Source organism: Cucumis sativus, chromosome 6 (genome assembly GCF_000004075.3).
Source record: "Cucumis sativus cultivar 9930 chromosome 6, Cucumber_9930_V3, whole genome shotgun sequence".
NCBI classification, from domain to species: Eukaryota; Viridiplantae; Streptophyta; class Magnoliopsida; order Cucurbitales; family Cucurbitaceae; genus Cucumis; species Cucumis sativus.
The window spans coordinates 22,296,330-22,321,949 of NC_026660.2; the positions used below are offsets into that span (position 1 = coordinate 22,296,330).

General features: G+C 33.5%; 4 protein-coding genes across 9 annotated transcripts; 2 read left to right on the plus strand and 2 right to left on the minus strand.

Annotated features, from left to right (window-relative positions):
• Window positions 1–1,829: 1,829 nt before the first annotated feature.
• Window positions 1,830–9,746, plus strand: LOC101204944 (dihydropyrimidinase). 4 transcript variants are annotated; one of them, XR_004217620.1, is made up of 15 exons: window positions 1,830–2,015; window positions 2,218–2,379; window positions 2,529–2,580; window positions 3,149–3,418; window positions 3,530–3,741; window positions 3,893–4,013; window positions 4,578–4,665; window positions 4,764–4,842; window positions 5,128–5,215; window positions 5,391–5,431; window positions 5,525–5,577; window positions 6,032–6,188; window positions 7,854–8,438; window positions 8,830–8,929; window positions 9,314–9,746. XR_004217620.1 is itself a non-coding variant. In XM_004140142.3 (13 exons), exons 1-13 carry the CDS (start codon window positions 1,944–1,946, stop codon window positions 8,043–8,045), a joined length of 1,587 nt encoding a protein of 528 aa, XP_004140190.1. In that variant the 5' UTR covers window positions 1,830–1,943; the 3' UTR covers window positions 8,046–8,626. The 4 variants fall into 4 exon arrangements, 1 of the variants encoding a protein (XP_004140190.1); XR_004217621.1 differs by having other exon boundaries at window positions 9,319–9,746; XR_004217622.1 differs by having other exon boundaries at window positions 8,833–8,929.
• Window positions 9,747–11,589: 1,843 nt separating this feature from the next.
• Window positions 11,590–13,803, plus strand: LOC101205187 (splicing factor 3B subunit 6-like protein). 2 transcript variants are annotated; one of them, XR_004217623.1, is made up of 3 exons: window positions 11,596–12,060; window positions 12,910–12,975; window positions 13,488–13,803. XR_004217623.1 is itself a non-coding variant. In XM_011659308.2 (2 exons), exon 1 carries the CDS (start codon window positions 11,680–11,682, stop codon window positions 12,055–12,057), a length of 378 nt encoding a protein of 125 aa, XP_011657610.1. In that variant the 5' UTR covers window positions 11,590–11,679; the 3' UTR covers window positions 12,058–12,060; window positions 13,488–13,803. The 2 variants fall into 2 exon arrangements, 1 of the variants encoding a protein (XP_011657610.1); XM_011659308.2 differs by lacking the exon at window positions 12,910–12,975 and having other exon boundaries at window positions 11,590–12,060.
• A 696-nt stretch (window positions 13,804–14,499) lies between these two features.
• Window positions 14,500–18,165, minus strand: LOC101205429 (calcium-dependent protein kinase 34). The gene is made up of 8 exons (XM_004140144.3): window positions 16,973–18,165; window positions 16,728–16,871; window positions 16,495–16,647; window positions 16,211–16,326; window positions 15,926–16,093; window positions 15,715–15,842; window positions 15,511–15,610; window positions 14,500–15,068 (listed from the first exon to the last, which is right to left on the minus strand). The coding sequence occupies exons 1-8, from the start codon at window positions 17,676–17,678 to the stop codon at window positions 14,976–14,978; spliced, it is 1,608 nt and encodes a 535-aa protein (XP_004140192.1). The 5' UTR covers window positions 17,679–18,165; the 3' UTR covers window positions 14,500–14,975.
• A 1,210-nt stretch (window positions 18,166–19,375) lies between these two features.
• On the minus strand, window positions 19,376–24,768 carry LOC101205664 (rhodanese-like/PpiC domain-containing protein 12, chloroplastic). Of its 2 annotated transcripts, none has more exons than XM_004140145.3 (8): window positions 24,388–24,768; window positions 22,642–22,758; window positions 22,356–22,447; window positions 21,898–21,998; window positions 21,685–21,795; window positions 20,961–21,065; window positions 20,270–20,321; window positions 19,376–19,672 (listed from the first exon to the last, which is right to left on the minus strand). In XM_004140145.3, exons 1-7 carry the CDS (start codon window positions 24,602–24,604, stop codon window positions 20,306–20,308), a joined length of 759 nt encoding a protein of 252 aa, XP_004140193.1. In that variant the 5' UTR covers window positions 24,605–24,768; the 3' UTR covers window positions 19,376–19,672; window positions 20,270–20,305. The 2 variants fall into 2 exon arrangements, with proteins under 2 accessions (XP_004140193.1, XP_011657611.1); XM_011659309.2 differs by having other exon boundaries at window positions 20,957–21,065.
• Between the last annotated feature and the right edge of the window lie 852 nt (window positions 24,769–25,620).

Below are 25,620 nucleotides of genomic sequence, written 5' to 3' on the forward strand. Positions count from 1 at the left end.
ATCCATTTTTAGGGGAAATGAATTTTGGTAGAAATTCATTTTATGAGTTCTGTAGATGCTAAGTTGATAAGTGTTCAAAATGTGTTTCATGCCACGATCTAGGTTAGGGGGGAAAACCTACAACGGGGTGTGACATTTTTGTAAGTTTTTCAAGCAAAAAATAAAATAAATAATATTTACGCATTATAAAAAAATCCCTAAAAAATAAAATTTGTTGTATTTTTTAATTTCAAATATTTTGTCAATTTTGATCAATTTTATTTTTATTATCATTTATATTGGTTTGATAACTTTTTGAATTTGTATTATCACAGATTACATATTAAAAAACTTAAATGAATTATAAATTTTTAGAGCCGTTGATATATTTGTAAATAGTTTTAATTTTTTTAAATTATTAAAAAATGTATATGTTTTTCCATATCTTTATGTGCTTTGTAAATTAACAAATGTTCTTTTTTAAAGTTGTTTCAAACAAAAAAAAGTTCTCAAATAAAAGGTTAGATGTTTTTATTTATTTGCATAGTTTGATAATATGTCAACTTAGTTACGAGATTAAAACAATAAATCTTTATACTTTTATTCAAATAAATAGTAAAAATAGAACATTTAACGAAATAACACATTAATTTTGTTTTGCTATATAAAGTGCAAAAATTCGTTAATTTTTCTTCTAGTTTTAGTTAATATGCCTCCAATCTTAAATTAATTTTGTCAAATTTTATATTTTTAGTCTATATGACCTCCAAAACTCATTTTAATTATCTAATTTTAGTCTATATCCATCCAATAAATCTTAAATCTGACTTTTTTTTTGGTTGATTTCTTATCATCCAAAACATTTTTATTATAGATTATATATATAAACATTTGAGAAATGGAAAAAACTTGAAAATATAATCAAACGAAAAAATGTCAATGTTTATTTACGATAGAATATGATAGTAGTAGTGTATTAGTGTCTATCACAAATAGACATTAATAACTTTACTACATTTCTAAATACTTAGAATTCGGTTCATTTTGCTATATTTAAAAATGACTCAACACATTCTACTTTTTTTTAATTATGTATAATGGTGATTTTATTTCATCAATCTCAATTAATTTTTTAAAATTAAAAAATAAGAATTATTAAACACACATAAACTAAAATTAGAAAAAAATCAAAATATATATATTTTAACCCAAATATTTGCACGGTTGAATTTTAATGTTACAATCTCCTTACGACAGTTATCTATGTCTATTATGATAGAAACAATTTATTTTTATTTGTAATGTATATTATTTTTATAAAAGTTATAGAAAAAGTTGTATTATTTGATGAAATATGTACACTTCATATAATAAATTTGATATTTTACTGATTTTGTTATATAGGGAGTGTAAGTATTTTGTTAAATTTTTTTATTTTAGAAAAAAAGAAAAATTACATCAAATGATAAAAAAGTTTAGAAAAAAACAGCTCATGACACCACTTTATTTTTGTATATTGCTAATACGACAAAATTAGTTATATCAAACGATTATCGCTAATCATAAATTATCATAAGGCTATAAGATGTTACTCTCGAATTTTCTACTTTTGTAAATTTAAAGATGTTAATTTAAAAGTGTCATGACATAACTTTATTATCATTATTATTTTTACTATTTCTTCAAACGACCATAGAAAAAATCCGTATTTTTTATATATTTTGTATTTTTTTCTATTTTAGAAATGCCCGTATCTTTTATATATATATATATATATTATAAATGTTTTGATTCGTTTTCTTTTAATAACGAAAAGTTAACTTTAGAATATGATTTATTAAGTCAACAAATATTACAAAACGGGATATTACCGGGAAAGAGTTTTGGCTGTCGTCAGTTCTTTCTCACTCAAGTAGTTCTGTGAGGTTTGATGAAGCTTTCACTTCAGCGGTGCACTGAAATTCATGGAGCGACCTCAGATCTTATTCCTGATTATCCTCATTTCCTCACTCTGTTTTATCGCAGAATCCGATCAGGTACTTCGAACCGTTGATCGACTTTCATTTTACGGTTGACTTCTCATTGGTATACCAGAAAAAATGAAGAAATATGGGATGTTAAATTCATCGGCGAAGAGAAATACGATCTTCCTTGTGTTACGATGGATTGGATTGGCGATTTTAATTTATGGAAACACGAATCCCATTCTTACGGTATCTATTCTCAATCATATTTCAGTTTTGTGACGCCGGTATTGGAATTGATAAGTCAACATGTGGTATAACATCGTCGTCGAAGCTACTGATAAAGGGTGGGACTGTTGTGAATGCTCATCACCAGGAGGTTGCTGATGTTTATGTGGAAGATGGGATTATTGTTGCTGTGAAGCGTAATATCAAGGTAAGTTTTATTAATAATACGGTGAAGCAGTTCCACTGTGGTGTGAGTTTGTGACTTCAAAAGCTTTGGTTATGAATCGCTGTTGCTCTTGATCTGTGTTGTTGAATGTTTTAATATCCACTGTTAAGTCGTTTAATTGTCAATAATAGGTTGGAGATGATGTTGCAGTCGTAGATGCCACTGGAAAATATGTCATGCCAGGTTAAATTACAAACGATGCTTGTTTCCTGCTTTTAAGTTTGTAAAACACGCCTTAATGGGTATTGACATCAATTTTAATGAAGGACATGCCTAGACACTTCAACCTCCCTCAGCTACTGCAGTGAATTGCATCCCCAATGCCTCTCTTATTGTAAATTGTTCAAGAAATCTTGTTCATTAGACTGCTTCAGATTAATTTATAGCCTCATTAAAGTTTCATGAATGCAATATGCCTAGCTTGACATGAAGCGGGGTGAAAGTGTGAGTCTGGTGTTGTAATGATGTAGTTTCGTGCATGCTTATAGGCACTTTTTGGCTTAGTCTATAGGATTCTGGGAAGAGAGAGGAGTTACGAATCTTGTCCTCAATACCTAATTCTCAAACATTTCCTGTGAATATTAGTAAATTCTTTCAGTACATGCATAAAATAGATGTTTTATTCCATCGGGAGTATTTGAATCAGCTCACTTTCAGTTTTCTATTTAATTTCTAATGTTAGAATCAGAAAAATACGTGGTACACTTTGATGTGGTTGATCGAAACTTTCTTCCCCTGAAATTTTTGGCAGGAGGAATTGACCCTCACACACATCTAGCTTTCGAGTTCATGGGTACTGAGACGGTTGATGACTTCTTCACTGGTCAGGCTGCAGCATTAGCTGGTGGAACCACAATGCACATTGACTTTGTTATTCCAGTGAATGGAAGCCTATCAGCAGGGTTTGAATCATATGTGAAAAAAGCAAAGAAATCGTGCATGGATTATGGGTTTCATATGGCGATCACAAAATGGGATGAAGTTGTTGCACAGGAAATGGAAATCATGGTGAAGGAGAAGGGTTATTATTTTCCATCTTAAGCCAATAAACCATTGATCATATTGCCTTCATCTTGAATATCATTACAAATTTTCTGATCAATATTAATTCTTCACATATTCTGACTTTCAGGGATAAATTCTTTTAAGTTTTTCTTGGCATACAAGGGGGCATTAATGATCAGTGATGAGCTCTTGTTACAAGGATTGAAGAAGTGCAAATCTCTTGGTGCCTTGGCCATGGTACATGCTGAAAATGGTGATGCTGTATTTGAAGGACAGGAGAGAATGATTGAACTTGGTATAACTGGTCCAGAGGGACACGCTCTTTCACGGCCTGCTGTGGTAATTAAACAAGAAGAAAAAGTTCTATCGAATTCATTTGCACCACTTGCTCCTCATTGTTATATGTTTGTGTGTCTGTGTCTGTGTCATTCACTTGCCCTTCTCTATTCATGGGTATTTCTTCCTTTGTGTGTGCTTGAAATTAACGCAGTTAGAAGGAGAGGCAACGTCCCGAGCCATACGTCTGGCTAGTTTTGTGAACACTCCTCTATATGTGGTTCATGTTATGAGCATTGATGCAATGGAAGAAATAGCCAAAGCTCGAAAAGCAGGTGCCATATTCTATTCTATGTTTTAAAATGCCTTCTTATGGTTTGCTTAACTTACTGTTGTTAATGAATCAGAAATATCATAGTGTACCTTGTCTATTGGTTTATGAGTGCTGGAAACCAATGGGTCTACGAACATCTTCAAAGGCTCTTTCATTTTGTGCAACCCAATTCTCCAAAAGGGTGCACAAGTAGTGTTGCACTTAAGGGCTCTGGCATTGTGCGTGAAAGAGTGGCTTTTAAAGAAGGGAAAAATATCATTTTTAGGGCTAGGAAAATATTTTTCCTTTTGAAACCTTTGTGTGTTTGCATTTGATGTCATTATTTTAAAAATGTCCTTTTATCCCCTAGTTCGCTGAATCAAATGCAATTCACGTGACTGAAATGTTTGACTTGTCTTCTCACATGGTAACTTTACTGACTCCTTTATTTTTTTGCTGCCATCTGTAACTGACTCTATTTTTCCTTCTCACAAACTGTAATGATCCTTCCCCGTTGGATTTATTCTTCTTCTATATGATACTCTATTTTCCTGGGCAGACAGATCACTTTTCTTTTGACCTGCAGGGCAGAAGGTGATTGGAGAGCCAGTTGTGTCTGGGTTAGTTCTAGATGAATCTGGGCTTTGGGATCCTGACTTTGTCACCGCTGCAAAGTAACTAGCTGTTCTAGTATTTCTTTTACAACCTTATCCTTATCATGATTTTATGTCTTTCAAGTAAAAAGTCTAATACATTATGTATCATGCGTCAGGTATGTCATGAGTCCTCCTATTAGATCATCGGGGCATGATAAGGCCCTTCAAGCAGCACTTTCAACTGGAGTTCTGCAGGTTATTATAACTAAGAAAATGAAGCATTTGCCATACTGTCGTTGAAAATTCCTGACAAATCAATTTAGTAATGCTATCATTCAAATTTCAGAAGGCAATTATTTACAGCTTCAGTTTTGGTTTCTTATTGTGAATGTATGTATCATGTGTGAGCTATTTATGAAAAATTAAGATCTCCAAAAACTATTTTAGTATTGTAATTCTAATAGGTGGATTCATTACTGCAACATTTTTCAATTTCCATGTTAAGATGATGATTATTTCTCAACGTGCTTAAATTTGCAGCTTGTGGGAACCGATCACTGTGTTTTTAATTCTACACAGAAATCCATAGGAATTGATGACTTTCGAAAAATTCCTAATGGTGTCAATGGTAATTGCTATAGCTACCTTCTCTCACCCTCTCTCCTTCTTTCTTCCTCATCTTTTCTTCATAGGTGTTCTATATTAGCAATCAACGTGAGAACTTGAGAGCTTGATTATAATGCATATCCAATTCAATTATGATACTTTTCTTGCGTCGATGTCTGACAACTTGGAATCTTCAGGCATCGAAGAAAGAATGCATTTGGTATGGAATACGATGGTGGTAAGTTGTACGTGCATTTTTTTTCTTCTTTTAGAATAGACAATTAAGTTTGAACTTCCTTACAAATCTCATCCAAAAATCTCTAACGTTCAGGAATCTGGTCAAATATCTGTCCGTGATTATGTTCGAATCACAAGCACAGAATGGTATGTGGTTTTGTTTGAAACACTTTTTTTTCTTTTCATTAATCTATAGAAGGTTTGTAACATGTAAAGAAAAGAAACTGTTTCTTGTCCAAAAAGAAAAAGTAAGAATGGTATGTGATCTTGTAATTATTGTATGACTTCTAGAGGAACTTCTTGTCCATTTTTATTTTAGTGTGGCTTTGTATAATTTTTGAACTCTTTAAGTTTTTTCGTATAGTATTTTGGTCGCATGATAACTCGACCATAGGTCCATAGCTCAACTATTTAAGGCATATGTCTTCAAATAAGAGGTTAGAAGTTTGAATCCTTCTACCTCCTATTGTTTTACTTTGATGAAGTGCCAAACTTAAAAATACCACTCTAAAATGTCAAATACAATTTTTGAAGTTTTACTGCTAAACAATTTTTGCTGCCTACATTACCCAAGGAGTTGTAAGGTTTACTATTCTCTCAGTGCTAGGATTTTCAATATCTATCCAAAGAAAGGAGCAATTCTTGCTGGGTCTGATGCAGACATAATTATACTCAATCCAAATGCAAGTTTTGAAATATCTTCAAAGCATCATCATTCTAGAACTGACACAAATGTCTATGAAGGAAAGAAAGGGAAGGTAGAAGCTTCAAAACCATGCTGCAGTTCTCTTATGACAATATAATTTTGTGCTTTTTGATTTCTTTATGTTTACTTTGTGCTACATAATTTTAAGAGGTATGAATTGATGATGGGTACCTAGTTAAGGTTAGGCTTTAAGAGACAATACTGCCTCAATATCTCTATTTCTTTTGGGAAAGGAAACATAACTTTTCATCGTATAAATGAAAGACTTGAAGAGGAGAGAAATTGAGAAAAAAGAAGACGGTGCTATTGGAATACAAAGAAGTGAAGACACCAATAAGCAAACACTTAAAGCCTTACATACCAACACGAGAAAAGAAACAAAATCTAGAAAACATGTAAACATTAAAGCCAAAGTGAACTATAGACCATTGAGCAGAAGCAGGCAAGAGAAAGAAGTTCCTTGAGACCTAAAGTGCAAGGATCGAACCACAAAGTAAACCAACTTCTAAACTGCTGCCTCCAAGCTTGCAACTATGAAAAAAAAAATTGCAACTTCTTAAGAGCAAAACAATAAGGCTAAGTTGCAAAAACACAAGAATTCCGCAATAATGGGTCAAGTCATGGACCAATCCACTAAGCTAAACTTTAACTTATGGTGAATAAGATAGACTTGATTCATCTGCTAGCCACATTTTTATTCAAAGCAGAGAATTTGACAGGGATTATGTGTGACTTTCTGCTTGAACATTTTCACCATTTTGAATAAGGTATCAAAATCATCTGCAAAGTAAATCTTTCAATTCTCCTCAACAAAATCATCTTATGCTAGAGCGTACACAATATCCTCACTACTAACACTGACAAATTGAATCTCCGTCAGAATCATAGCTAGAAAGATTGCTTTTAGGAGGTGGATGACTCCAAACTTCTTTAACAAAAGAATTATTTGATGTTGGGATGTTAATGACCGATTGGCTACAATTTGAACCCAGAGGCAAAGGATGCAAATTGTCAACCAGCTGTGAATCTTCTATGAAGAGACATAGGACTCCTGCAGAGCCATCTGAATTGAACTCAAAATGTTTCTTTGCATATGACTTTTTTTTTTCGGCTGTAAGGAGGATAACATGGAAAGGAAGATCTTTCAAACTTCACAACCTCTTTACTGCCCTTTAAATCAACAGACCATGGAGTGCTAAATTAACTTCAACGTCCTCGTGAAAAACTTAGTCATAAATCATAGTTTTGGTATGATTAACTTATGTGACATTTCTAATAACCTTTGGTTGGTCTACCATTTCACTAGGTTATTATGGTGGAAGGTTTGAATTAGGTTTTCTGCTTAATAACCTCAAGAATTTTGTGTGGATTTCTTTTAACAACTTGGCGCAAATACTTTGTTAGTTAGGAGTAACAAACAACTTGAAGATAGGCAGATTACGGTGTCTAGAAAATTGTGTAAATATTCATGCGATGATGAACATTATACTTGTGCATTGGCCCTATTTTCAACATTATACGTGCACGCATTTTAAAATTCAAACTGTAGATAATTGCTTACTTTTCAAATCTTGTCCAATAGATCATTTTTGGTGTACACAACATGTGAATGTATTTGAACAGTTCGATTTCTTCTAGTCACCATCACATGAATATTTACACAACTTTCTAGACACAGTAATCTGCCTATGTTTAAGAACGTGTATATTTTTCACAGGGGAAGGTTGAAGTGACAATTTCTGGAGGAAAGATTGTTTGGGAAAACGATGAGCTAAGGGTTATTCCAGGTGCTGGGAAGTACATAGAGATGCCAGCTTTTAATTATTTGTTTGATGGAATTTACAAGGCAGATGCTCAGTACCTGTCCTCGACTCGTGCTCCGGTGAAACGTTTTCATTCTTCAACTTAAACCTTCAATCATCATAGTTTATGAAACCGGGTAGAATAGACGATAGATAGTTGTTACAGATGGAATAACCGAGATTGCATGGCCTGTATCCACCATGTAGATCTATAGTAACTTCTTTTTTAAGATACTGGACAGGATATCATGTTATTACATAGTTTATTTACTTTGTTTTCCTCCGTGAAGTAAGAAAATAAATTTCAAGGTTCCATGTTTTATAAGCTAAAGAGCCTAAACAAGATGCAGGGAAGGTGAAATTATCCATACGATGAACGTGTCTCATTTACATTACCATGCCAAGAAAAAAAAGGATTCAGAAAAACAGCACGATATGACTAAAACATAGAGGAGTGGGTTTCTGTCCCATATCAAGGCCTGATACAACAATTGATGTAGGTCAGAATCTTCTTTTTCTTCTCCTGGATAAGAAAAAAGAAAAGAGCAAGCATTAGATTTGCAATCTTTATATTAATTTATATGTTCTACAAAATTTATGTTGCAATCAGTCACGTTTCTTATACTGTACTGTATAAGATTTTTTGCTGTCTATTTTACTATAAATTTTTAGCTCAGTATAGAATCCATCTTGAAATGATCGTTACAAAGCCTTTTATTGTACATGCTATTACAAATATGCTTATGTCCATTATATGCTAGAACAAGATACTAACTTAGTAAGATAAGAACTGTAGTCTTGTTATTTTAAGATTATCGCGCATTACTTTAAAGTTACAGCTGTGGTTAAACTTCGGGAAAATCTCTAATTACTGGAAGTGCAACTTCACAGAAGGCTATAAATGAAGTTGCCACCATCATGAATAGCATAAAAATAATCACCCATTGAGGAATAGATACAGAATCTGTTCCTCAGCCTTAGTATCCAACAGGTACTTTCTTCTATACAAATTTTTTTCAGCTTCTGTAATCAAATATTACATTGAATTCTTGTTCAACTTAGGTTTTCTTCATTAAGTTTAAAGTTTTGATTAGGCTTTTGAGGAGGACCATGGGTTTGATAAAGAGCTTAGAGATAATGGATTTAATATGTGGTTAAACTTGCATGGGGTTTAATATTCTATAAGTTTTTTTTTCTTGACATCCAATTGTTGCTTGTCGGGAGGGTTATCCCAAAAAAAAAAAAATCTATTTGAAGTACAACTTATGCTGGCAAAAAATAAACATAACTCATTATAATAATTGACATGAAAAAAGTACTTGTTCTCTAAAGGTCGGAGGCTCAAATCCTCATTTTCTCAATATTTTGTACTTAGAAAAGAATGGGTGAAAGTACTTACCGGGCCAACAGAGTCATCTCCTGGTGGTGATTGATGATGATGTTGGTGGTGATGGTGTTGGTGTTCATGGTCATGGTCATGGTCATGGTGGTGGTGGTGGTGATGGCGATGGCGATGACGATGATGGCGATGTTTTTGGTGGCGATGATGTTTATCCACAGCTTCCATTAACTCCTTTTCATTCCCTAGGCTGGTTTTTTTGAACTCGGTTAAATCAGTTTTTTGTTGTTTTCTATCGGCTCGAGCTTGAGTAAATACAACAGAATAATTGCTTGCTCCTGGCGCATTGTGATCCCAACCCCCAAATTCTGGAACTGACCTCCACCTATTGTTCTTCATAAACACACAAATATACCAACCAAACTTTTAGTTGCATATTCAAATAGATTCATCATATTTTTCTTCCTCACATCACCAATTTTTATGATTTTGATTGCTTTCTTATTTATTCATTATGGTTGTTTTTGCCAGCAGTTGTTCCAGATGCAAGAGAATCAAATACAATGATTCTCTTGAATTAGGATAAGAAATTCAAAAATTTTCCTGAAAACTTTTCCTATTTCTATTTCAGAAAAGGAAAAAAAACTTGGACTAGTACTAAAAACATTATTCTTTATTCTTGTAAAGAATCGGGAGCACGAAGATGCACCTAATCATTATCCTTCATAAATGCAATCGTTTTGGACGTTCAAAGTGAATTCTTTCTAATTTTTTAGCTCAAAATGTTAGAAGATTCAAGATCTTGTAATTAAAATTTTGAACTATTGGATACAAAAAAGACACCCATAGTTTCAAGCCAAACCACCATATTTAATTAACCAACTAAAGCACCACCATCCTCTAAATGCTTCTTTTTTCTTAATAACAATACAACATTACTACAAATATACTATTTAACATAAATGAGATTTGATAAGAAATAAAAAGAAAAAAAGGAACCCAGATTGGACTCCAGAATTCAAACATTTAAAATTTAAATAAACTCATGGGATAATCATTACATGATAATAAAATAAATGAATGAAGAGGGAAAAAGAAGAATTAAATTACCTCCTTCCGAGCAGCCATGGGGACTCAAAGAGGAGAGGTGGAGGTGGTGGGAGACCTCCAACAGAAAGGGAAAACGAAGGTGAGAAATCATCCTTCTAATTAAAAACCATATATATGTTTGTTCTTAATACAAACAACTTCAAATATAGGGATATCCAAATTAGACACCATCAAAACCAAAACCAAAACCAAAAGATAAAACTAATTCTGATTTCACTTCCTCATTAAAATAGGTTTCTTCTTTATTTAGTATGAGAGAGAGAGTTCTTCTTAGGGCAAAAAAAGGATAGACTTTTGTTATCTAATAATACCATTATAGTAAGTACACTTGTTATATACATGTAATATTTGTTTTCTTTGTATCTAGTTTATCTAACCGTTATATAATAGTTTTTTTTTATGTGATATCAATGAAAATCTAACGAATAAATCAACTTAAACATAACTTCGTCTTGTTGTATATCTTTGATTCACTGTTGCTTAACATTTTATGTTGAGGTTTGAGCAGAAAACTGTTGCTTGAACTTGGCTAACATCTTTTGGTTTTCTACACATACTTCAATTATTTTCTCCAATTTTAACATAAATACACTCTATGGTAAATTCGTATTCTGTGGTAAGAAAAATATTAAATATAATCTTTTTCAACAAAGACGTGTGATTAGGTAGTTGAGTGAGGTACAAAAATGAGTAGGGGTGAACATTAACATCCAAACTGAAACCAAACAACCCGATACTCAACGGTAAGTTTTTATGAAAAACGATCAGCATTTTAAGAGATTTTTGAAAAATAAACCAACCGATCGAATTTATATTCTGGCCGACAGAACCCGATTGGAATTTAAAATTTTTATAATTATATATATTAGCTTGAGATTTCACTTCTTCCTTCATCTCGACGGGAAAAATCGAATGGACCCAAACCGATCAGCAGTTTGCTCGGTTAAAACTGTTGGCAGTTGGTGGTCGATATCTGATCTTGTAAACTGATCGAGTCGATTTTCAATTGCAGTTTTTTTTTTACAAAACCGCACCCGACTGATAATGAACCCTAGAAATGAGTGCAGGCGAGATGCATCCACCGGCAGTTACCAAATGGACCGAAGTAGAACCCATCCCGCTTATCTTAGATATCCAAGCCCATAAAAATTGAATGGGCCTGCCGCAGAAGCCCATTGTAGATACATACCAAATTAAAACAAAACAAACCATCCTCTCTCCGCAGTTTCCAGCATTTCGAATTTTCTCGCAGTTTCTCTTTCCCCAAGCAGGCTCCAAAGAAACCTTCCGCCATGGCAACATTCAGCCTTCCCCGCAAGGGAAATACGAGGCTGCCGCCGGAGGTCAACAGAGTCTTGTTCGTAAGAAATTTGCCCTTCAACATCACCAGCGAAGAGATGTACGATATCTTCGGCAAATACGGCGCGATACGGCAGATTCGGATTGGTACGAACAAGGATACTAGAGGTACCGCCTTTGTCGTTTACGAAGATATCTATGATGCTAAGACGGCGGTGGATCATCTCTCCGGTTTCAATGTTGCGAATCGGTATCTGATCGTGTTGTACTACCAGCAAGCCAAGATGAGTAAAAAATTCGACCAGAAGAAGAAAGAGGATGAACTCGCTAGGATGCAGGAGAAGTACGGTGTTTCCACGAAAGATAAGTAAAAGGTGTGATATGGAACTTATTTTTCTTAGGATTTTCTTAAGCAATCCTGGAATTGAGTCGAATTGTTTGTTACTTGAAGTTCTCTCTTTTTAGGGTTTAATAGCTGTACCGATGTTTTTAATTGCTGGTCATGAGTGGGCAATGGTTTACTATTTTTGCTTAAATTGTCTTTTTTTTCTTAGTCTTTATATTCTTTGATCATGTCATTATCTGTTTCCGTTAATTATAGTTAAATTGTAAGCATTTGTTCTTAATACCTATCTGGCTTTTTTCAATTCTCTTATATGGTTGGAGTGCTTGGGTAGTAGTTAAGTTCTAAGATATGAATGTGGAAGTTATTACTTTGTGAGTGTGTAGTAAGCTTGGTATCTGTCAGGGGTGTGCAGCCGTTGGTCGGAACCATTTTTTCAACCACGAACTGCCACCGAACCGAATACGGTAGTAAACCGACCTCGAGCATCAAGAAGTAAAAGTCGGTCAACTATATTCTTTAAAACATTTTCCAAAAGAATCCAGTTTGTTTTTTCCCAAACCAACACCAACCGACCTCTTTCTTCTCCGTCCAACCTCCTTCAGTTGGTTGTCTCAGTTTTTCGGTCTGTCACACTCACCCCCTCTATGGTGGCTCTCATCTAATTGGAATAACAGAGCATAAAGCATTCAGTATAATATATACTTTGGGATTATCATCTGTTCTTTCAGAAGCTGATAAAATGGTAGATCATTGTTTGTGCTTGTCAGTGTGCTAGGAAGAAATGACTATGATATTGCATTAGAAATTGAAATTCAGGCCGTCTTTGTGGAAATCTGTTTGCATTTTGCATGATTAAATCTAGTTTGTTGCTCAACAGGTAATTGTTGGGAGAGTAATAATGGAGGAAGTTTTGGCAAATTAGAGACCAACCTATGAGTAGACAGTATGAATCTGTTATAGCTCTACTTTCATTCTTTGGTTGTTCTAAAGTAACTTTCTATGATGGAAACTTTTTAGTTTGCAATATTCATATGCTTTTAAGATTTATGCTATTTTTCTTAGGGCTTCTCAAGATGATACACCCATCTTTATGCAGTCTCATTACACATGAAAAATGAATTAAAATATTTCAAATAAAGAAGTAAGAGGAATTTGTCACGGTGGTAATTAATGATTAGACAATTTGGTGGGATAGGTAAAGATATGTGCTTCTTGCCATCTGAATAGCCCTTGCACAACATCAAGTATCTTAAATTTTATTTTCATAATCGATGCTTTATATTGAAATCATGCATTGAGTAAGGTTTCCTTGGTTTTCTGTCCGACTATTTAGAAAGTCATTTCAAACTAGTACACTACGTATAGTATAAGAGTGAAAGTGAGGATATATCTATCACTCACTTATGTTGACATTATCTTCTATTTCAATCTAAGTCTATACCTTTTTGCATTCAGCATATTCTTGTGGAGAAGTATCAAAGTTTCGAAGATACTAAGTACAAAAATGGCGTTTGTGCCGTTGTTACGAATTCCTATGGGGCCATTTGAACAGAAAAAGAGTGTCTTTGAAGATGATGGTTTAGAAAGCAAGGCGTCTTCTTCGCCCTTACCTAAAATGTTTCCCTTTCATGTTTATTTTTATATTACAATTTTGTTGAAGTTTCTGTTTATGTTGTGTTTGGATTTGGATTGTATTTTCACATTCAGAGTGTCAACAACTATGATAGATCCTCGAGTATATTTTAGTAAAAGAAAGTATATTGTTCGAATCTGTGGGATCGTCCTGTAAAGGACTAATGTGTGTTAGAAATGTGCTCATTGTGTATGATTTGCTCTACCAACCACCAAACCCCCTCATTGTGTATGATTTGCTCTACAAACCACCAAATCCCCAATTATTATTTAGGAAAGAAGTCGATAATTGTATTAGTTTAAATTTAGAACTAATATTTAACTAATTTATAGATTCAATTTTATTTTGTTTTGCAAGATTTAATGTATAACTTTCATATGTTGTAATTTGTAAGGGCTAATGTATGTTAGAAAATAATGGCAGTGATTTTTTGGTGCTTTACTTAGTAAGTGATTGATTTGAAAAGAAATCCAAGTAGTAACCAATGAACGATAGATTTGAAATTTTGTTATATTTTGTAAATGTTTCGGTTCTATATTTGAAATGCTTTATCTTTTTAATTTTACCCTATAATAATTATCAAGGTTAGCGACTATTTTTTAAGGCCATTCATTGGGAGATTTGATCGAGTTTGACTGCTTATGTTTCTTTCTTCAAAAGGTAGAATTAACAAATCATCGTCACACAAGCCATTAATAAAAGTTTGATATAAAACACAATACAATTATCCAATACTTTCCATATATTTTTACGTATACATCCCATCATTCTTAGAAAGGAATTTGAACTGAACAATCTTAAAGATATCTTTATATATTTATATTGTACAGAAACTGGTTTCGGAACTATTAGCTTTCTTTGTTGAATGAATACAATTAGACAAATTTCAAACGAATTAATGTTTCTAATCCGTCAGTCAATCACAAGATCAATAATTATCCTGTCTAATAGTGGACAGGAACAGTTAAAAAAACATCAGAAAATCACCATTAAATCCTAAGAATTAGAGGTAAGATGTCAACCTTTCCTTTTCCTTTTCCTTTTTCTTTTCCTTTTCCTTTCTTTTTTCTTTGTAAAGGCGATTTTCTATCTCTGAAAGGAACCACCATTTGCACTTAAAATCTATGCATGCTCGAGATAAAAGAAAAAAAAACACTCTTTTGCTTCAACCCTTCCCATTTCACTTTACATAAATAATGTACAATGAGCATCTGTAAACGTCACCTTCACGTCAATTTCTCCTCTGAAGAACAAAACACTTTGGTGGTAGTTCTTGTCATTTCCTCCACTTTCACTCCCAACAACCAAAATCAAACGAAAACGTCGCGACGCTTCTTGGGATTTGCTTCTGGATTTCCTTTTCGCATCATCGCCACAAATTCATCATAGTTGATGTGACCATCCTATACAAATTATTCCATATACATGTTATGTTTGGTCAGTTTCTAGCATAGTAAACTCCGTCTCAAAATCAATTAGCAAAGGGAGGAGTAGTAAATTTATTCTATAAGATGTGTGAGATCCTTTAGTTTTTCTAATATGAGATCCTCAACACTCTTGATCGGATTTCAATATGAGATCCTCAATATGAGATCCTTTAGTTCTTCAAGATGATGTCTTCTTTGGGTTTCATCACTCTTGATCGGATTTCAATTTCTTTCTATTGGACCGAATGGTTGTTTGGTCTCTATGCTATGATACCATATTGGATAGCATTAGGTTTCATCATGAGAGTAGTTCATCTAGAACTACTAAGAAGTGTGAGGTTTTTTTTTTTTTTTTCGAACATGGGATCCTAGACATAGAGCAGTATGAAAATGTTGATTTGTTGATTTAGTAACTTACATTGTCTCCATCCACTTCAGAAAGGATCTCCTTAATGTCCCTTCCATCATGCATGCCGTATTCTCTAAGAGCTTGCTCCAACTCCTCCGTAGTGATAAATCTGAATACAGAACAAAGTTCGAAGTTAAATCATCAATGACCACTTTCCTATCCATTTCTTAGTGAAAGCTTCAGCAATAGTTGACTTGAATGTGATTCTGTTACCCGCTGTTATCTTTGTCGAAATACTGGAAGGCAGTGTAAAGATGTTCTTCTCTATCCATTCGGTTCAGGTGCATTGTTGCTGTGATGAACTCATCATAGTCTATGGTTCCATTACCATCAGCATCAGCCTATATAAACCAGCAAATAAAAATTCAGATTCAAGCAAGAAAACTCATTTTGTATTGAGAGGGAACAGACACAAAAGACTTACGGCTTCCATTAATTGTTTAACTTCATATTCAGAGAGTTTTGTGCCTTGTTTTGCAAGTCCTTGCTTTAGCTCTTCAAGCGTTATTGTCCCGCTGTTGTCAGTATCCATGCTCTTGAACATTTGTTTGAGCCCCATGATTTCTTCCTCTGATAGACATCCCGCAATCACCTGCCCCATTTCACACATTATTTATAATCCTAAAATGCTTTGTTAATGTCTTTTCATCTATTCTTTCTCTATTGTGGGGGCTGGTTAGCTTGAAACAAAGGGTTCATTATTGCTTACCCGAAGGGCAACTTTCTTGAATTTGTTCATCGCACGGAACTGTTTGAGCCTATTGAGCACCGCATTGTCAAGTGGAGTATCAGGTGCTTCTCCATCCTCCTTAATCCATGGATGATCTGATAGAAAAAGGAATTGGTAGTCATATAGTGAGAGGCATTGTTTGATGGTCATGACTCATAATTCAAAAAGCTGCTGCCTTTTCTCTTCCTAAATTTCCTCCATAGTTTCTCAACCATCCTATAGATATTTTCATCTTATTCGACTTTATGCAAGAATGAACTTACTTAGAACTTGGAAGGCTGACAATCTCTGCTTGGGGTCTGAATTCAACATCTTCCTTACAAGATCCTTTGCTGCAGGTGATATTGTAGGCCATGGATCACTAGTGAAATCGATGTGACCACGCAAGATCGCATTGAATATCCCGTGTTCAGATTCTGTCATCCAATTTTCACTTATCAAATAATTACTATTGATAAGAAAAACCCAGCAGAGAGATTAAAAACTATTAAACTACCTGCCCAAAAAGGTGGAACACCACACAGTAAAATGTATAGCATAACTCCAACACTCCAAATATCAACTTCAGGTCCATATCTCCTCTTCAACACTTCTGGGGCAATGTAATATGCACTACCAACAATATCCTTGAATACCTCTCCTACAGAACAACAACATTCATACCAGAACAAGGACGTGATAAGTCAGGCATTGCAAGATGACATATAAGTAAAATAGAAACAATCAGATCATTGAACAAACCTTGCTTATAGAACACTGACAAACCGAAATCGGTAGCCTTAAGCGGAGAATCCTCATCTTTACTGAGCAAGAGGAAGTTTTCAGGCTTAAGATCTCTATGAATAACCCCCATGGAATGACAAGTATGAACAATCTGGACAATAGTCCTGAGCAAAGAAGCCGCGGCTCGTTCTGTATAATGGCCTTTAGCAATGATACGATCAAACAACTCTCCTCCAGCGCACAATTCCATTACTAAATGAACAGAATGCTTATCTTCATAAGCTCCTTTAAGCTCGACAATATTAGGTTGACCAGTTAAATGATGCATAATCTGGACTTCCCTTCTAACATCTTCAATATCTTCTTTATTTACAAGTTTCCTCTTAGCAATGGTTTTGCAAGCCAAATGTTCCCCAGAAGCCTTATGAGTACATAAATGGGTTACCCCGAATTGACCCCTTCCCAGCTCCTTCCCAATGGAGTAAGTAGATCGAACATCTTCCATCGGCCGCCCTAAAACAGTACCAATCTGAGATTGCTTCGAAGGTTTGGTGGAAGCCGCCGGAGAGGCAGAAGGAGGAGTTTTATTAGATGGGTTATTAATGGAATTTCCGTGATTGGTATTTCCTCCATCATCCTTCGAATTATCAGCGTCGTTGGATCCTTCCTTGACGCTGGTGGCAGGAGCCTCTTCTGGGTTTTCACGAGAGCAACAGTTGCCCATGGCGGAGGAGCGGGAGGAGGGGTAGGTGGCGGTGGCGGTGGGCTAGGGTTGAGGAATTGAAGGAGACAGGATTGAATGGGGAATTGGGGGAGAACCAAAGGTGATCGAGAGAGAAAAATCCATGTATAGAGAATGAGAAAGAAAGAGAAAAAGAAGGAAGAAAAATGGTGGAAATTGAGGAGAAGACAGGTTGGAAGAAACTGATCCAAACATGGAGGATTGATAGAGAGCGATTTTAGGAAGAACCCATTGAAATTGTCTTCTCATTTCCTCCATTTCCATTTCTAAGGTTCTCAGCTTTTCCCGCTCCTTTTCAACTGTTTTTTTTTTTTCTCTTTTCCTTCTTCCCTTTTCTGTTTTAACGTTTTCTCTCTTTCTTTCTTTCTTCCTTTCTTTCTTTTTTCTTTTGGTTAAAATATAGTGTTGTATTGTATGTTGAAATTTGTAACTTTCTTTTTTCTATCTTCAATTTTGGTTTAGGGTTTTGGGTCAATCCTACATTTATCTTAAATTAACTTTTTTAAAGATTATCTTTTTTTAGTTTAGAGAAATAGTAAAAAAAATATAATAATATAGTCCATCTTATCTACATTTTATAAATGGTAAAAATAACAAATTTAAAATCTGATTACCTAATCATTACTATCTAATTACCATCCGATAGCCGCAATTACTAGTTATATTTTTCAAATTTGTAATATGAAAAGAAGAAGTGTTATGGATTGATTTTTTTTATAATTTTTTTTTTTTTTGTGATATAATGTAATGTCTCTCTTCTTTTTTTAATGGCATGGAGTAAATGATAAGGTCGTTTTCAAATATAAAAAACTAAACAAAAATATCTACCAATATAGCAAAATACCACAATCTATTTTTTAGTGGTGGATCCAAAAATTTTATATAGTGAGTGCTAATAAGATTTAAATATTGAGATTTGCAAATGTAGAATTTAAACCATATTTTGTCAAAAATAAAGCATTATTTAGAATATATCATAGTCTGACACTTCAGAATTAATAATAGAGAAATTATTATTTTAACAATAATAATTAAGGATATAGCAACATTTTAAAAAAATTGGATAGACTTGTATCGCTAATAGACTTCATATGGTATATCAGTGATAGACCAATATTTGCGACATGGTCTATCAGTGATAGACTTATATCATTGATAAAATTTGACAAATTTTGCTATATTTACAAATTTTTTTAAATTGTGTTGTATACTTAATTAATTTAAATTTAATTGCTAAATTTGCAACTATCCCTTGATAATAAAATACAAAAACCCATAATGTAAGGGAGACATGTGCTCTCGCTAGCCCGTGTTTATCATAACACTAACATAGACGTCGACAAATTTAATATAGGCTCAGGGGCTCGACCTCCAACTTTACGTTCTTCATACATATAAATTGAAATAATATCAATACAAGTAGTTAGCTTAGTGGTAAATTTGTCTTTTAAGTTCAACTCCTTCAATTTTTCTTCCTATTATTTTTATTGAATTGTAAATTTCTTGTTAATGAATATTTTGTACCGAAACACAAAAGGAAATTGACACACAAATATACATAGTTCACTGATACTGTTTATCAGTTATATCAATTGAAGATAGCAATTTTGTTACACAAAACATTGTCATTATGGTCGGCATAATAAGATATTAAGAACAAGGTTGTAAGGCATACGATATTAAGAACAATTACTCAAATACAATATAAAACAAAGCAAATCAAGAAATGACCCAGAAATACAAAGTTGCAAATGAATTTAACATGATAGAGACAAAAAAGAGGTTAATACACATATTTTAGACATATTACAGTTTCAAAATGGAATATTCAAATTTTAGATCATACAATTATTAAACTGAAAAATAAATTGGAGAGAAGGAAAAGGGGCAGTATCTCAGTAGGTGGGAATGGATGGATCAACTTTGAGAGAGTATGCATGAATTCCTCCACACACATTGTAGACTTTCTTGAAACCCTGAATATTAGAAGTAATACTAAATAAAGTTACTATACCTTTCAATATGTGTATGTATGTGTATCTACATATATATGTATATGTATTATGTGTATATACATATATGTAAATAAAAAGGTAAAAACTGAGATAAACCTAAGTAATTTGCGGAATTAGCTCTAAAGTCCCTTCCTCTTCTTTGCTATTTATAACCAAATATCGTTGTAACAATCTAAATAGCTAATGTCTAGCATATACCTAATTTTTATCGATATCTTGTGATCATAGACTATGAGATGCAATAGGAAGCTGATAAACTTAGTTGTTTTTTAATTTTTTTGACAGTGAAGCTTGGGTGCACTTCAACTAAACTCATTGAACAACTTGTCTAACTCTACTATAGTGTCGAGGAGACTCGTAGGATATTAAATACCAAGTAGGTGACTACTATAGTTTTGATTCATTCCCTCCGAGTCTTTATTACATCTCAATGGTTCTATGAGAAATGTGATTTGTTCCAAGGCTTGAAGGAGAGACAAAAAAGAATTACAACCAATGAAGTATATAAATGACATTTGTCAACTTCTACAATGCATTGAGGGGAAATTTTGATATTACCTGCGTTTGTAACTTATCTTGCTACTTGCATCGACCTCATTCCATGGTGACACTGCACTCATTGGCAAACAAAGTTTCAAAAATCTCACTCATACAGAAACGATAGATCTTCAAAATAGTAGGCCAAAAAAGGGGTGGGAGGTAATCCTCGTATGACCTCTTAGCCCTATATGAATGAAGGTCATGCCCCATATTTACTATTAGGCCTACCCATGATGGTTTAAAAAAAAAAAATTATCTGTATTAATTCTAAGATTTTGAATGATATAAATTTATAGATTATAACCTGAACTCGTAGTGAAACTCAATCAGATTAAACTTAGTAAAAAAATTTACAAGTTTCAAATATATCTAAGATAGAATGATGGTGTGTTGACCTATTTCACCCTAAAAACACATCCAATATTTTACATGGTTCATAATTATACCAAGACATGCAAACATCAACTTAAAAGGAATCCAGGAAATCGTGTCCACTTGCTTATCTGTCCCTCGTAACATGAAAGTCAGAAACCAATTAGAACATAGTGGAAAATCTCTTTCTTACTCATTCTTTTTTATAGCTATGAAACCATCAAAGAGGGCTTTCCTGATATCTTTTTGAGGTAATGCAGGGCCAATTATTTATTTTCAAACAAAAAAAAAAAAAAGACAACTTTTCTAAAAGAAAATAAATATATCATATACCAACACGTAAGTATCCTTTTCAGGATCGAACTTCGTAGCTACTTCTGGACCCCAGCTTCCAAATTGGCGAAGAGGTAGTACCTGAAAAGCTGGCAAAGAAGCCTGGTCCCTGTAAAGAAAAAGAGTTCAGGATAGTTTCATATAATATGGAATTAATGTCTCTTTTTCTTCTTATTTCTTTTCCTTTTACGAGACAATCTATGAGAGGAAAATAAATTTTCCCGTACAATTTAGAAATATCAGACATAATTAGCAAGATCAAGATGGCACTACACAAATAAGTTGTATATGCATTTTTGGTTCATTCAAATGCCTCAGTCTGAATGCTTTATTTCTTCGATGCAATTAAGTATTTTAGTTTCTATAGTCTTATTTTTTTGTGTGTGTAAAGATTTTTAGGTATTTTTTTAGAACGGAAAGAGAATTTTTTATTGATATAATGATGTACACAAAATAAGATTACACACACACAACTCTCAATAATGGCCAAGTTCATGGTTTCGGACTAACACTCCCGAACCTATTGGTAAGTCCATAGTTTCTTGACAAGTATAATTTTTATGGTATAAAGTAATCGAAGTCTATTTGTTTCAACTAAGGTCAGATCAAATGTTTGAATTTAGATGAGCCGCTTTTCCATTTTTGTTGGAAGCCAAAAGGGGATCCTAAAAAAATACATGAACCCAAGGAAAAGCGGATATAAAAAATGTAGAGGAATAAGTACATACACTTCTTCAGGCTCTCGGACATCAATCAACTGTGCATCATTCAGGAAATTTGAATCTTGCATTTTCAAATGAAGCTCCTCGGGTTGAATGTCCAGAAGTACTGATCCCTCTCTAAGAGAAAGATTTGCAAATGTGCGAAATATTATACAATGACGCAATCTCGCGGTCTAGGTTTTCAAGAAATTCAAGAAGAAATTTGTCTTGATGGCATACCTCTCAGATAGAACTTGCAATAAATGCCATCCAAACTTTGTCTTACATTTTACTACTTTGTTTAAGGGTGCATTAAAGGCAGCCTCCTCAAACTCTGGTACCTGGACAGACGTCATCACAAAAGATCTATCAAGCTGTGGATAAAGAAAAACGATAAAGCAAAAACAATAAAGAATGAGCAGCAGCATATGTTGCAATTCAGACACGAAAAAAAATGGATGAAGAATCCCATAAGAAAAAAAAGCAAAAAAATGTAAAAAGCTTAACCATCTCTATAACACAAGGGATAGGAAATACCAACTACAATCTTACGTTGGAGTGTTCTTTCACCATAGCTATGAAATCGGAAGAATTGATCATAACCACACATCGTTTGAAAAATAATCATTGTTTTAAGTTCTTTAATATATAAGAATGTGGCAGAAAATTAAATCATCACTTGACATCATAATCCGTACCATTTGCCCCTTCCTCACCCATCCAAGCATTCCCCCTTCTTCTTTGGATGGACAGAGTGAGTACTCCACGGCAAGATCGCTTAGATCTTCACCTGAATGCAGCAAAGGAAAAAAGGACAGAGACATTGTTTAGTCTGAACAAAAATTTTATGTAAAAGATCAAAAACTATGTCCATACGATGTAATATTTGTAATATAGACTCTCGAGTGTCCTCTTGACAGTACTCTTATTAGGAGGGGATAAGATGAAGGGATTTATATAATGTTTATATAGGGTAGTACTAACCGCCGGCAATTCTTTGCTGAAGTTCCGATAAGAGCTTAATGTCATCTTCTTTAACAAGCAAGTGCTGGACCAATAATTCCCTACCATCTTCACTGCCTCCAGCGGAACTAAAAGAAGCTGAAAATGACGAGTATAAAGCAAATGAACACCAAAATAAATCATACGATCTACATTGCATCTATTTCTCCGAGCGAATAATTAAGCACTTGACTTTAGTTATTTAACTCACTTTCCTCGTATATTTGGAATATGTTATAGGAGATGACTTCAATTTTCATAAACAAAAAACATCCAACAATACTGAGACAAATGAATTGAAGGATGGATACTATTATGCGAGGGCATGGCAGGTATAGTCAAGCTGAGATCTTCTTAGCGTACGTGCTATTATACTACAAACAGTCATCTAGCATACACATATCTGCTAAAAGAATCACAACAATAGTAGATAAATTTGACCATCTTACACTGACTTAATTGGTAGTCAACCTTGTTAATAATCAAATCATATTATTTCTTGTCATTCCTTTTGTTCAACGAAATCTAGTTGACTATTGAAACATAATAATATCTTTAGTTGAATTTGCTTAATCATAATAAAAATAACAGAGAAATGCGATTTTACTGGAACCTTAAACTGCTAGATGGCACCATTGTGATCAAAATATGAATATAAAACTATTGTTGTGTTTCCATTTACAATCTAATAATTAAATTTCTTTCTTTCTTGGCCACTTCCTTCTAAATGAAAACGGAGTTCATAAGCAACCAATTTTACTTCGGAAATAGAATCAGGTACAAAAAATGTCAGCAATAATAAAAATAACTACAAATTTTTGCCTAAAGAAATATGTCCTCATCAACCTACCACTATATTATATTCCTAGTCAAATAGTGTCCATTTTCCGTTGCCAGTAAATACTCAAATTCTTGGAAATTTCCCTTTACCACAACACTTTCGTTCCATTACATAAATTGCAGGACAAATTAATGTAAATTTAAGGCTTCTAAGATGAAGAGTATCATAACAAGTCTATAGTCCAAACAATTCCTTCCCATTTCCTCAAACCCATTAATAGTCGGAATCTTGTGACGGGATGGCATCAACAAAATAAGTGTTCGATTTAATAATCAATTTATTTTCTCTGCACTTCTTCAGAAACTTCCAATACAAAATTAGTTGTGGTCATAAATTTTTCCAGCCGTTCTCCACTCAATCTGTGAGAAGAAGTTTTGCCTCTTTTTCTTTGTGGAAAAAGACTGTTCATCGAAGGTTGCTTGAATTTCCACACGGACCATGAATGTGAACTAATTCCAAACCCATCAGGTCTCACAGAAGTCAATATTTTTTAAAGACGACAACTTGAATGTAAAAAATAGTTTTATCTTATGTTAACGAAGCTCTTCATTGTACTTCTTCTGATAGTGCAGAGATATTATTAATCTTCTTGATATTGTTCTCCGATATCTCATCTACTAAATTCAGTAGCACTATGCAATATTTTTTACTTCATCCGTTCATCAATTACTCCTTAGGTCAACGCAAAAAACTAATATATGTTTGCAATTCTGGAAATGAGCTAACACAACGAACACTTCTAACCAAGTGTGAAACAAATAAAACTGTTCCACACACATCTCTCCTACTAGTCAAAGATGGAACAAACTAAAATTCCAGGCGCATTTCTACAAACCTTAAAATCAACAAAGGATAGATAGAATCTCTGAAGAAACAGCGGAACTGACCTGTTACTTTAAAGCTTGGACGATGAAGAGACATCGGACGAATCCAGAGAGGTTTAACGTGTTTGAAGCTTTTGCTAACATACGACGAAAATGAAGCATAAATTGATGCAGAATGAAGATTCAAGTTATGAGAAATGGAAATAGCGGGAATCCAACACTGCCTGAAGGCGTTGAAAACCGGAGATGCTAATGGAGGCAAACGACTGCACCTCATCATTGAATGTTTCACTTAACTACACTGACGCTTCTAATTTCCGGCGAGTCTCAGTTTAAAAAAAATGCTTATCGCCGCCGTAGCCGGCGCCCGCGGATGCAATTTCGCTCCTGTTTGGCAGCTCCTCACTCGCGAGTGAATCTTCGCCGTGTAGTGAATATGTCTATCCAATATAACATTGAATTTTACGGCTTTTTTTTTTTACTGTAATTAATTAATATTTAATATTTTGAATCGTAGAAAACAACCAATTTAACTAAATATTTAAAAACAACAAATTCAAATTATTTAATATTTTGAATTTTAGGTTTTTTTAATTAAAAGACATTTTAAAAAATAGTTCACAACACAATTTTTATATCATACGACTATCACGCTAATCATAGGGCCACGAGAGGAATCATCACTTCTAAATTTGCTACTTTAACAAATTTAAAAAATATTGTGTCATTTGTTCTATTATCGTAATTTTTTTACTACTTTTGCAAAAGTTACTATTTTGAATTGTAAAAAACAGCCAATTTAACGAGTGACATTAATAGAATTCTATCAGTTTCTATATAGTATTTAAAATTATGATATAGCTTATAAATATTTTAATTTAATTTATCATTTGGTTCCTTTAAAAGGGTGCTAATGAGTACTAATAGTTTTAATCAAAATAAGTTTGATACCTACTCTAACTTAAATTAACCAAAAGAAATTTAATGAGTAAAGTAACGGTTAAATATAATTGAATAACAATCAAGTATATATTGACGTTTTAAAAAAACTGTCAAAAATATAATATTTGATAAAATATTTATATTCTTATAAAAATAAAAATTATATTGAATTTTATCTTTCGGTGGTAAGCTATAAACTTCCCTAGTTTATATACTTTGACATATTTTGAATTTGATTGCTATATTTGCAGCTATCTCAAAAATAAATAATTTTGTAGGGATAAAATGTAACGTTTGAAGTTCTAAATTTTACCTATTATACTAAACATACAATTAAATTTTGGTTTGGTAAAT